Source organism: Oncorhynchus gorbuscha, linkage group LG16, assembly GCF_021184085.1.
Source record: "Oncorhynchus gorbuscha isolate QuinsamMale2020 ecotype Even-year linkage group LG16, OgorEven_v1.0, whole genome shotgun sequence".
NCBI lineage: Eukaryota > Metazoa > Chordata > Actinopteri > Salmoniformes > Salmonidae > Oncorhynchus > Oncorhynchus gorbuscha.
Genome location: NC_060188.1, coordinates 95827762 through 95840493, shown reverse-complemented (window position 1 = coordinate 95840493; position 12732 = coordinate 95827762). Strand labels below are relative to the sequence as shown.

General features: G+C 42.1%; 1 protein-coding gene across 4 annotated transcripts in view; it reads right to left on the bottom strand.

The window, feature by feature from the left end:
- LOC123999466 (FSD1-like protein) overlaps positions 1–12732 on the bottom strand; it is a 74876-nt gene that overhangs the window by 27352 nt on the left and 34792 nt on the right. For all 4 annotated transcript variants that reach the window (XM_046305298.1, XM_046305300.1, XM_046305297.1 and 1 more), the window contains exons 4-5: positions 11076–11177; positions 9345–9367 (exon numbers count right to left, since the gene is read on the bottom strand). In XM_046305298.1, the coding sequence (XP_046161254.1) occupies positions 9345–9367; positions 11076–11177 (125 nt within the window). The remainder of the gene's footprint in view (positions 1–9344; positions 9368–11075; positions 11178–12732) is intronic.

Below are 12732 nucleotides of genomic sequence, written 5' to 3'. Positions count from 1 at the left end.
CGGATATATTATTGAATACATATGTTAAAAACACCTTGAGGATGGATCCTAAACAACGTTTGCTGTGTTCGTCGAGCAAATTTTGAAAAAAGTTTGGCGTTATAGTTGAAGTATTTTTCGGTCGATTTCTCGCCTTCAAAAATATTCAAAAATATTATTTTTGGAAAAAAGGAACATTTGCTATCTAACTGGGAGTCTCCTGAGTGAAAGCATCTGAAGTTCTTCAAAAGGTAAATTATTTAATTTGGTTGATTTTCTTATTTTTGTGAAAATGTTGCCTGCTGCCATCAGAGCTTTGCATAGCATTATGCCATGATAAACTTACACAACTGCTTGTAACGCATATTTTGAAAATCTGAGATGACAGTGTTGTTAACAAAAGGCTAAGGTTGTGTTTGAATATATTTATTTCATTAGCGATTTTTTGCGTATTTATGTCCGCTGCATTATGCTAATGCGTTTGAAGCTATGATACCGGATACGGGTTTGCTAGTCGCAAGAAGTTAAGTGTTAAGTTAAGTTATCCATTTAGGCAGATTGCAAAATAATTAAATTGGCAACCGCCCGTCTGCCCTCCCACACACAAGATCCGCTTCATGGCTCAGGTAGGCCGCCAAAGCCAGCATTGATAGAATGCAATAAATGTATTAATATTTGCTATATTGTAAATCATTCTCATGTGCCAACTGTTCGCCATGGTACGTTGTCGCCATGGTGAGACTTGCTTTCCTGTATACAGTGAGGGGGAAAAAAAGTATTTGATCCCCTGCTGATTTTGTACATTTTGCCCACTGATAAAGAAATGATCAGTCTATAATTTTAAATGGTAGGTTTATTTGAACAGTGAGATACAGAATATTAACAAAAAAAACACATGTCAAAAATGTTATAAATTGATTTGCATTTTAATGAGGGAAATAAGTATTTGACCCTCTCTCAATCAGAAAGATTTCTGGCTCCCAGGTGTCTTTTATACAGGTAACGAGCTGAGATTAGGAGCACACTCTTAAAGGTAGTGCTCCTAATCTCAGCTTGTTACCTGTATAAAAGACACCTGTCCACAGAAGCAATCAATTAATCAGATTCCAAACTCTCCACCATGGCCAAGACCAAAGAGCTCTCCAAGGATGTCAGGGACAAGATTGTAGACCTACACAAGGCTGGAATGGGCTACAAGACCATCGCCAAGCAGCTTGGTGAGAAGGTGAAAAAAGTTGGTGCGATTATTCGCAAATGGAAGAAACACAAAAGAACTGTCAATCTCCCTCGGCCTGTGGCTCCATGCAAGATCTCACCTCGTGGAGTTGCAATGATCATGAGAACGGTGAGGAATCAGTCGAACTGCTTTGCTTTATCTTGGCCAGGTCGCAATTGTAAATGAGAACTTGTTCTCAACTTGCCTACCTGGTTAAATAAAGGTGAAATAAAAATAAAATATAACTACACGGGAGGATCTTGTCAAGGATCTCAAGGCAGCTGGGACCTTGAGTCACCAAGAAAACAATTGGTAACACACTACGCTGTGAAGGACTGAAATCTACACCGTGAAGGACTGAAATCCTGCAGCGCCCGCAAGGTTCCCCTGCTCAACAAAGCACTGAAGTCTGAAGTTTGCCAATGAACATCTGAATGATTCAGAGGACAACTGGGTGAAAGTGTTGTGGTCAGATGAGACCAAAATGGAGCTCTTTGGCATCAACTCAACTCACCGTGTTTGGAGGAGGAGGAATGCTGCCTATGACCCCAAGAACACCATCCCCACCATCAAACATGGAGGTGGAAACATTATGCTTTGGGGTGTTTTTCTGCTAAGGGGACAGGACAACTTCACCGCATCAAAGGGACGATGGACGGGGCCATGTACCGTCAAATCTTGGGTGAGAACCTCCTTCCCTCAGCCAGGGTATTGAAAATGTGTCGTGGATGGGTATTCCAGCATGACAATGACCCAAAACACACAGCCAAGGCAACAAAGGAGTGGCTCAAGAAGAAGCACATTAAGGCCCTGGAGTGGCCTAGCCAGTCTCCAGACCTTAATCCCATAGAAAATCTGTGGAGGGAGCTGAAGGTTCGAGTTGCCAAACGTCAGCCTCGAAACCTTAATGACTTGGAGAAGATCTGCAAAGTGGAGTGGACAAAATCCCTCCTGAGATGTGTGCAAACCTGGTGGCCAACTACTAGAAACGTCTGACCTCCGATTGCCAGCAAGGGTTTTGCCAGCAAGCACTAAGTAATGTTTTGCACAGGGGTCAAATACTTATTTTCCTCATTAAAATGCAACTCAATTTATAACATTTTTGACATGTGTTTTTCTGGATTTTTTGATGTTGTTATTCTGTCTCTCTGTTCAAATAAACCATTAAAATTATAGACTGATCATTTCTTTATCAGTGGGCAAACGTACAAAATCAGCAGGGGATCAAATACTTTTTCCCCCTCACTTTATCTGAAATAATTGGTTGGTGAAAGTTGCATCCAGCCAATCAGAAAAGCAAGTCGAAGAAATGTCATGCATTCTTGAAAGTCAGGACAAGGATCCTGCAAAGAAACATGTATTTATTTATTGTGAAAGATAGATTTAACAAGTAGTAGGCATTGAGATTTAAATGTGGAGTGGAGCTTCATAGTTAGGCTATGCATTAACATCACGTGCCCCCCTGCGTACCTTCAAAATGATTAGTCAGCGCTCATTGTGTTTTCCCGAAAACACCGTTTCCATCATAATTTGTCGCAATAAATAAAAGTTAAACAAAAAACGAATAGCGGATGAAAATGTAGAAAACATGACCGCCCTTTCCATTTACACGTCGCAAAAACCTCAATGGAAACCTGCCTAACGTCACTTACCTTGGGGTCAGCAACAGCAAACAAAGACTCACACACATATTGACACACTAAATGCATGTTACTTTTAGTTCGTTGATGTCTGACCAGATCACTGACTACATGAAGAAAACAACTACAAAAAAAGACATCTAGTTAGTAAAGCACATGAAACAACTATTTGACCAGATCTGGCTCTGAACCGTGCACTAAGCTAGGCTTCTCACACCACTGCAGCAGCATGTTACCAGGCATGGCCATCGCCCTGGAAACCCAACGTTGAATGGGGCAGAATTTAGCATTTGAGTCAGGAAGTTCCCTCTCAAGCCCTCTATTTTAGGGCCACAACTAGAGTTTACATTTTTACTGAGGTCCGGACGGAAGCCAAAAACGTTTAAAATGCTATTTGGAGAAGAGTAAAAACGAGTAAAAATGACCCCGGTCATTATCACCTTGGCTGCTATAGGTTCATTCCCCTCAGTCCAGCTACAAATACGTAGCTATAGCAACTAATGTTATAAAGGGAGGGTGCGGGGGGATTCACACTGACACAAAGCATTAGCAACGAAACAAAAACATTTATTTTTATTTTTATCATTTGTATTTTAATGTTCCCTATAGGGAAGATGTTCATATTGATACATACCAGTGGTTGTATTTTAATGTTCCCTATAGGGAAGATGTTCATATTGATACATACCAGTGGTTGTAGACACAGGAGAACATAACTAACCACTGGGTCACTAAGAGGTAGGAGAACATAACTAACTAACCACTGGGTCACTAAGAGGTAGGAGAACATAACTAACCACTGGGTCACTAAGAGGCAGGAGAACATAACTAACTAACCACTGGGTCACTAAGAGGTAGGAGAACATAACTAACCACTGGGTCACTAAGAGGTAGGAGAACATAACTAACCACTGGGTCACTAAGAGGTAGGAGAACATAACCAACCACTGGGTCACTAAGAGGCAGGAGAACATAACTAACTAACCACTGGGTCACTAAGAGGCAGGAGAACATAACTAACTAACCACTGGGTCACTAAGAGGCAGGAGAACATAACTAACCACTGGGTCACTAAGAGGCAGGAGAACATAACTAACTAACCACTGGGTCACTAAGAGGTAGGAGAACATAACTAACTAACCACTGGGTCACTAAGAGGCAGGAGAACATAACTAACCACTGGGTCACTAAGAGGTAGGAGAACATAACTAACTAACCACTGGGTCACTAAGAGGTAGGAGAACATAACTAACCACTGGGTCACTAAGAGGTAGGAGAACATAACTAACCACTGGGTCACTAAGAGGTAGGAGAACATAACTAACCACTGGGTCACTAAGAGGCAGGAGAACATAACTAACCACTGGGTCACTAAGAGGTAGGAGAACATAACTAACCACTGGGTCACTAAGAGGTAGGAGAACATAACTAACCACTGGGTCACTAAGAGGCAGGAGAACATAACTAACCACTGGGTCACTAAGAGGTAGGAGAACATAACTAACCACTGGGTCACTAAGAGGCAGGAGAACATAACTAACTAACCACTGGGTCACTAAGAGGTAGGAGAACATAACTAACCACTGGGTCACTAAGAGGCAGGAGAACATAACTAACCACTGGGTCACTAAGAGGTAGGAGAACATAACTAACCACTGGGTCACTAAGAGGTAGGAGAACATAACTAACTAACCACTGGGTCACTAAGAGGTAGAAGAACATAACTAACCACTGGGTCACTAAGAGGTAGGAGAACATAACTAACTAACCACTGGGTCACTAAGAGGTAGGAGAACATAACTAACCACTGGGTCACTAAGAGGCAGGAGAACATAACTAACCACTGGGTCACTAAGAGGCAGGAGAACATAACTAACCACAGGGTCACTAAGAGGCAGGAGAACATAACTAACCACTGGGTCACTAAGAGGTAGGAGAACATAACTAACCACAGGGTCACTAAGAGGCAGGAGAACATAACTAACCACTGGGTCACTAAGAGGTAGGAGAACATAACTAACTAACCACTGGGTCACTAAGAGGTAGGAGAACATAACTAACCACTGGGTCACTAAGAGGTAGGAGAACATAACTAACTAACCACTGGGTCACTAAGAGGCAGGAGAACATAACTAACCACTGGGTCACTAAGAGGCAGGAGAACATAACTAACTAACCACTGGGTCACTAAGAGGCAGGAGAACATAACTAACCACTGGGTCACTAAGAGGTAGGAGAACATAACTAACCACTGGGTCACTAAGAGGTAGGAGAACATAACTAACCACTGGGTCACTAAGAGGCAGGAGAACATAACTAACCACTGGGTCACTAAGAGGTAGGAGAACATAACTAACCACTGGGTCACTAAGAGGCAGGAGAACATAACTAACCACTGGGTCACTAAGAGGTAGGAGAACATAACTAACTAACCACTGGGTCACTAAGAGGTAGGAGAACATAACTAACCACTGGGTCACTAAGAGGTAGGAGAACATAACTAACTAACCACTGGGTCACTAAGAGGTAGGAGAACATAACTAACTAACCACTGGGTCACTAAGAGGCAGGAGAACATAACTAACCACTGGGTCACTAAGAGGTAGGAGAACATAACTAACCACTGGGTCACTAAGAGGTAGGAGAACATAACTAACTAACCACTGGGTCACTAAGAGGTAGGAGAACATAACTAACCACTGGGTCACTAAGAGGTAGGAGAACATAACTAACCACTGGGTCACTAAGAGGTAGGAGAACATAACTAACTAACCACTGGGTCACTAAGAGGTAGGAGAACATAACTAACCACTGGGTCACTAAGAGGTAGGAGAACATAACTAACCACTGGGTCACTAAGAGGTAGGAGAACATAACTAACCACTGGGTCACTAAGAGGTAGGAGAACATAACTAACCACTGGGTCACTAAGAGGTAGGAGAACATAACTAACCACTGGGTCACTAAGAGGTAGGAGAACATAACTAACTAACCACTGGGTCACTAAGAGGTAGGAGAACATAACTAACCACTGGGTCACTAAGAGGTAGGAGAACATAACTAACTAACCACTGGGTCACTAAGAGGTAGGAGAACATAACTAACTAACCACTGGGTCACTAAGAGGTAGGAGAACATAACTAACCACTGGGTCACTAAGAGGTAGGAGAACATAACTAACTAACCACTGGGTCACTAAGAGGTAGGAGAACATAACTAACCACTGGGTCACTAAGAGGTAGGAGAACATAACTAACTAACCACTGGGTCACTAAGAGGCAGGAGAACATAACTAACCACTGGGTCACTAAGAGGTAGGAGAACATAACTAACTAACCACTGGGTCACTAAGAGGTAGGAGAACATAACTAACCACTGGGTCACTAAGAGGTAGGAGAACATAACTAACCACTGGGTCACTAAGAGGCAGGAGAACATAACTAACCACTGGGTCACTAAGAGGCAGGAGAACATAACTAACCACTGGGTCACTAAGAGGCAGGAGAACATAACTAACTAACCACTGGGTCACTAAGAGGTAGGAGAACATAACTAACCACTGGGTCACTAAGAGGTAGGAGAACATAACTAACCACTGGGTCACTAAGAGGCAGGAGAACATAACTAACCACTGGGTCACTAAGAGGTAGGAGAACATAACTAACTAACCACTGGGTCACTAAGAGGTAGGAGAACATAACTAACTAACCACTGGGTCACTAAGAGGTAGGAGAACATAACTAACTAACCACTGGGTCACTAAGAGGTAGGAGAACATAACTAACTAACCACTGGGTCACTAAGAGGTAGGAGAACATAACTAACTAACCACTGGGTCACTAAGAGGCAGGAGAACATAACTAACCACTGGGTCACTAAGAGGTAGGAGAACATAACTAACCACTGGGTCACTAAGAGGTAGGAGAACATAACTAACCACTGGGTCACTAAGAGGTAGGAGAACATAACTAACCACTGGGTCACTAAGAGGCAGGAGAACATAACTAACCACTGGGTCACTAAGAGGTAGGAGAACATAACTAACTAACCACTGGGTCACTAAGAGGTAGGAGAACATAACTAACCACTGGGTCACTAAGAGGTAGGAGAACATAACTAACCACTGGGTCACTAAGAGGCAGGAGAACATAACTAACCACTGGGTCACTAAGAGGTAGGAGAACATAACTAACCACTGGGTCACTAAGAGGTAGGAGAACATAATAACTAACCACTGGGTCACTAAGAGGTAGGAGAACATAACTAACCACTGGGTCACTAAGAGGTAGGAGAACATAACTAACCACTGGGTCACTAAGAGGCAGGAGAACATAACTAACCACTGGGTCACTAAGAGGCAGGAGAACATAACTAACTAACCACTGGGTCACTAAGAGGTAGGAGAACATAACTAACTAACCACTGGGTCACTAAGAGGCAGGAGAACATAACTAACCACTGGGTCACTAAGAGGCAGGAGAACATAACTAACCACTGGGTCACTAAGAGGTAGGAGAACATAACTAACTAACCACTGGGTCACTAAGAGGTAGGAGAACATAACTAACCAACCACTGGGTCACTAAGAGGCAGGAGAACATAACTAACCACTGGGTCACTAAGAGGTAGGAGAACATAACTAACTAACCACTGGGTCACTAAGAGGCAGGAGAACATAACTAACTAACCACTGGGTCACTAAGAGGCAGGAGAACATAACTAACCACTGGGTCACTAAGAGGTAGGAGAATAATAACTAACCACTGGGTCACTAAGAGGTAGGAGAACATAACTAACCACTGGGTCACTAAGAGGTAGGAGAACATAACTAACCACTGGGTCACTAAGAGGTAGGAGAACATAACTAACCAACCACTGGGTCACTAAGAGGTAGGAGAACATAACTAACCACTGGGTCACTAAGAGGCAGGAGAACATAACTAACCACTGGGTCACTAAGAGGCAGGAGAACATAACTAACCACTGGGTCACTAAGAGGTAGGAGAACATAACTAACCACTGGGTCACTAAGAGGTAGGAGAACATAACTAACCACTGGGTCACTAAGAGGTAGGAGAACATAACTAACCACTGGGTCACTAAGAGGCAGGAGAACATAACTAACCAACCACTGGGTCACTAAGAGGTAGGAGAACATAACTAACCACTGGGTCACTAAGAGGTAGGAGAACATAACTAACCACTGGGTCACTAAGAGGCAGGAGAACATAACTAACCAACCACTGGGTCACTAAGAGGTAGGAGAACATTACTAACCACTGGGTCACTAAGAGGTAGGAGAACATAACTAACCACTGGGTCACTAAGAGGTAGGAGAACATTACTAACCACTGGGTCACTAAGAGGCAGGAGAACATAACCAACCACTGGGTCACTAACAAGTAGGAGAACATAACTAACCACTGGGTCACTAAGAGGTAGGAGAACATTACTAACCACTGGGTCACTAAGAGGTAGGAGAACATAACTAACCACTGGGTCACTAAGAGGTAGGAGAACATTACTAACCACTGGGTCACTAAGAGGTAGGAGAACATAACTAACCACTGGGTCACTAAGAGGTAGACGCGATTAGAACTCAGGTCAGATGAATAAAATAAATAATAAAATAAAAGCGTTCTGAGCTTTGATCAACGGTGGGATGAAATATGTAGATGTTGACCTTGTAATAGATTCTCTTTATTGTGTACAATATAGCTTTATTTTTTTATTATGATTTATTTTTCAAATGAGGCAAAAAAAAATGTCCAAAGGTCCGGACCTTCGTGTCCTTATATGTAGTTACGGCCATGAACACGACAGAATGTTGTTTCTAACTTACTGGTTATCCGTACGGTTGGTCCTATTGGCGGTAGGAATGTGAGACAATATATCCACAGCAGAGTATAATTACATAGACAAAGCGCTGGTAGTGGCGTTCATATTTCGAACACCCGAAGCAGGCCCAGAACCATGTAAACACCGGCTCTGCTAGTATGGGTCTCATGTGTCTCATGCACGTTTTTGGATCTACTGCACACATGTGGTCCTTCTGTAGCTCAGTTGGTAGAGCATGGCGCTTGTAACGCCAGGGTAGTGGGTTCGATTCCCGGGACCACCCATACGTAGAATGTATGCACACATGACTGTAAGTCGCTTTGGATAAAAGCGTCTGCTAAATGGCATATATTATTATATTATATATTATTATATTATATTATTATTATATTATATATTATGGTCCAGGTGATAGAAATCTGAATGTGTGCAATACCAGCGCTTTGAAAAGTTGATTTTAATTCTACTTTCCTGTGGAAAGTCCTACCGCCAAAAGGACAAACCGCACAGACAACCATTAAAGTACGTTAACATATTATTTTCCGGCTTGTAAAAAGGTCGTGAACTTTCCTGATTCATAAACGGCCATTTCTGCACGACTTCGAATTCAATGCAATTTTAACGTTGGGTTTCCAGGCATGTCCAGAGACTGAAGAAGGGAAGTACCGTACCTATCTTTGATCTGCTTGGCAGCCTTGGAAGAAGAGGAGAGGAAGAGGAGGAGAAAGAAGAAGTGGGACCGTTAGTACAATAGAGATATATCATAGTTAGTACAGCCATGGAGGCACGGGATGGGGTACGGGCACGGGATGGGGTACGGGACGGGGTACATGCAGTCGGACTGGACACTCGCACGCTCGCCAAACACACACACACACACGCACACGCACACACACACGCACACGCACGCGCACACGCGCACACACGCACACACGCACACACACACACACACACACACACACACACACACACACACACACACACACACACACACACACACACACACACACACACACACACACACACACACACACACACACACACACACACACACACACACACACACACACACAGAGGCTGAGGAGAGCATGGTGAACAACGCCAGACACAGAAAAAGCAGCGTGACTGTTAACTTGAGATTCTGTTACTGTATTATAGGACAATGAGAAGGAAAATCATGTGTTAGTTTAGGAGAACACTATTATAGTATCGACACTTTGAAAGCATTCCAAAAATAACCAAAGAAACTCCATGTAGTTTCACTTTAGATTGAATACAACCTATGATTGCTATACGAGGCTCCTGACTCGTATATCAACGTTGACCTTCATTCACTTCCTGGTCGTCCTCGTCAGCTGATCACATTCAAATCATGTTATTGTCTAAGGCTTACATATGGAGGGATTTCAGTGCTAACAAAGTGTATTTGAATTCCATAATTTGTAATGGGACATCGAATTTGACATTTTTGAATTTGTAATGCACAATTTAATTGAATATTCAAATGCAATATTTATACATTCCGTTTAAATATGGTAGATATTGCATTCATCGTCTGTGTATCCAGTTGACAAGTTGACAAGGTATAATTTGACAAGCTATAATTTGACAAGGTATAATTTGACAAGGTATAATTTGACAAGGTATAATTTGACAAGGTATAATTTGACAAGGTATAATTTGACAAGGTATAATTTGACAAGGTATAATTTGACAAGGTATAATTTGACAAGGTATAATTTGACAAGGTATATTTAATTTGACAAGGTATAATTTGACAAGGTATAATTTGACAAGGTATAATTTGACAAGGTATAATTTGACAAGGTATAATTTGACAAGGTATAATTTGACAAGGTATAATTTGAAGGTATAATTTGACAAGGTATAATTTGACAAGGTATAATTTGACAAGGTATAATTTGACAAGGTATAATTTGACAAGGTATAATTTGACAAGGTATAATTTGACAAGGTATAATTTGACAAGGTATAATTTGACAAGGTATAATTTGACAAGGTATAATTTGACAAGGTATAATTTCAGGTTTATGGCCTGCAAAGTACCAGGATGTTGACTCTGATTTTGAATCTGAAAAGTTGAATACATGAAACTTTTGAATGAATGCAAGATCTACCATATTGAAACTGAATATATACTATTTTGAATTTGAATATTTGAAAACCGAATGCAATATTCACTCAATTCAGTTTCAAATCATGAAATACACGTTCAACTGAAGAATTCTACGCTTCAATGTGCACACAATGCAAAAAAATATAAAAATTCTCATTCAATATCCCATGGAATTAAAATGTCTGTTGGCACTGAAATCACTTCATACTTTCACACCCAATTATAAAATGTTTTTGTCCTAGCCCTAGAGAACAGCAGCCTCTACCTTAGTGAACTCATCCTCGTCTTGAATATCCAGAGCATTGTTGGCGAACTCCAGCAGCTCCACTGCACTCTTCAAGGCACTGCCACTCTGTGTCAGTTGATGCTGTGGAACAAACAGAGGAAAAGACATTTCAGAAGGGTGAGCTGTTACAACACAATGTAATTGACCTTGATACCTCATGTTGAAGCCCGATTTCAATAGAACTAACTAAAAGCATCCACTATATATATATACCAACATGTTATTGTGTCACTGTGAGCTCAGCTAGCCTTCCCTGGTACTGTGTGTGTTTTTATTTATATATAATATATATAATATATAGAAATAAAAACACACAGTACCAGTCAAGAGTTTGGTCACACCTCCTCATTCAAGGGTTTTTCTTTATTTTCTTTTACTATTTTCTACATTTTAGAATAATAGTGAAGACATCAAAACTGTGAAATAACACATATGGAATCATGTAGTAGCCAAAAAAAAGTGTTAAACAAATCTAAATATATTTTATATTTGAGATTCTTCAAAGTAGCCAGGAGGCTGAACAGGTTCTCATAACCGTCCTTCCCACGGGACAATGTTAGCTACAAGGTCTTCTAACGGTCAGCTATCAGGAAGACGATTCATAACTGTCCTTCCCACGGGACAATGTTAGCTACAAGGTCTTCTAACGGTCAGCTATCAGGAAGACGATTCATAACTGTCCTTCCCACGGGACAAAGTTAGCTACAAGGTCTTCTAACGGTCAGCTATCAGGAAGACGATTCATAACTGTCCTTCCCACGGGACAATGTTAGCTACAAGGTCTTCTAACGGTCAGCTATCAGGAAGACGATTCATAACTGTCCTTCCCACGGGACAATGTTAGCTACAAGGTCTTCTAACGGTCAGCTGTCAGGAAGACGATCAGCTGCTATTGCTAAGCCTCCTCTCAGGTTCCAGGAACCCCAAGGAGAGAGGACCAGAGAGGAGGAAAGGTAACAGAGAGTACCCCAAGGAGAGGGGACCAGAGAGGGGGAAAGGTAACAGAGAGTACCCCAAGGAGAGGGGACCAGAGAGGGGGAAAGGTAACAGAGAGTACCCCAAGGAGAGGGGACCAGAGAGGGGGAAAGGTAACAGAGAGTACCCCAAGGAGAGAGGACCAGAGAGGGGGAAAAGTAACAGAGAGTACCCCAAGGAGAGAGGACCAGAGAGGGGGAAAGGTAACAGAGTACCCCAAGGAGAGGGGACCAGAGAGGGAAAACGTAACCAAACAGCTGCTTGGTTTTGGGAAGGCTAGCTGAGCTCACAGTGGCACAATAACATGCTGGCAAAACAGCTTAAAAGGGCAAATCTTAGAAATAATGCATTTAACTGTTAAAACGAATCATGAACAACAGATAGTCTTATTAAAATGACACGTTAATAACTTTGATGAAATAAAACACAGGTGTATGCGTTTCCATGGGTCACATGACGAGCATCTGCGTTTCCATGGGTCACATGACGAGCATCTGCGTTTCCATGGGTCACATGACGAGCATCTGCGTTTCCATGGGTCACATGACGAGCATCTGCGTTTCCATGGGTCACATGACGAGCATCTGCGTTTCCATGGGTCACATGACGAGCATCTGCGTTTCCATGGGTCACATGACGAGCATCTGCGTTTCCATGGGTC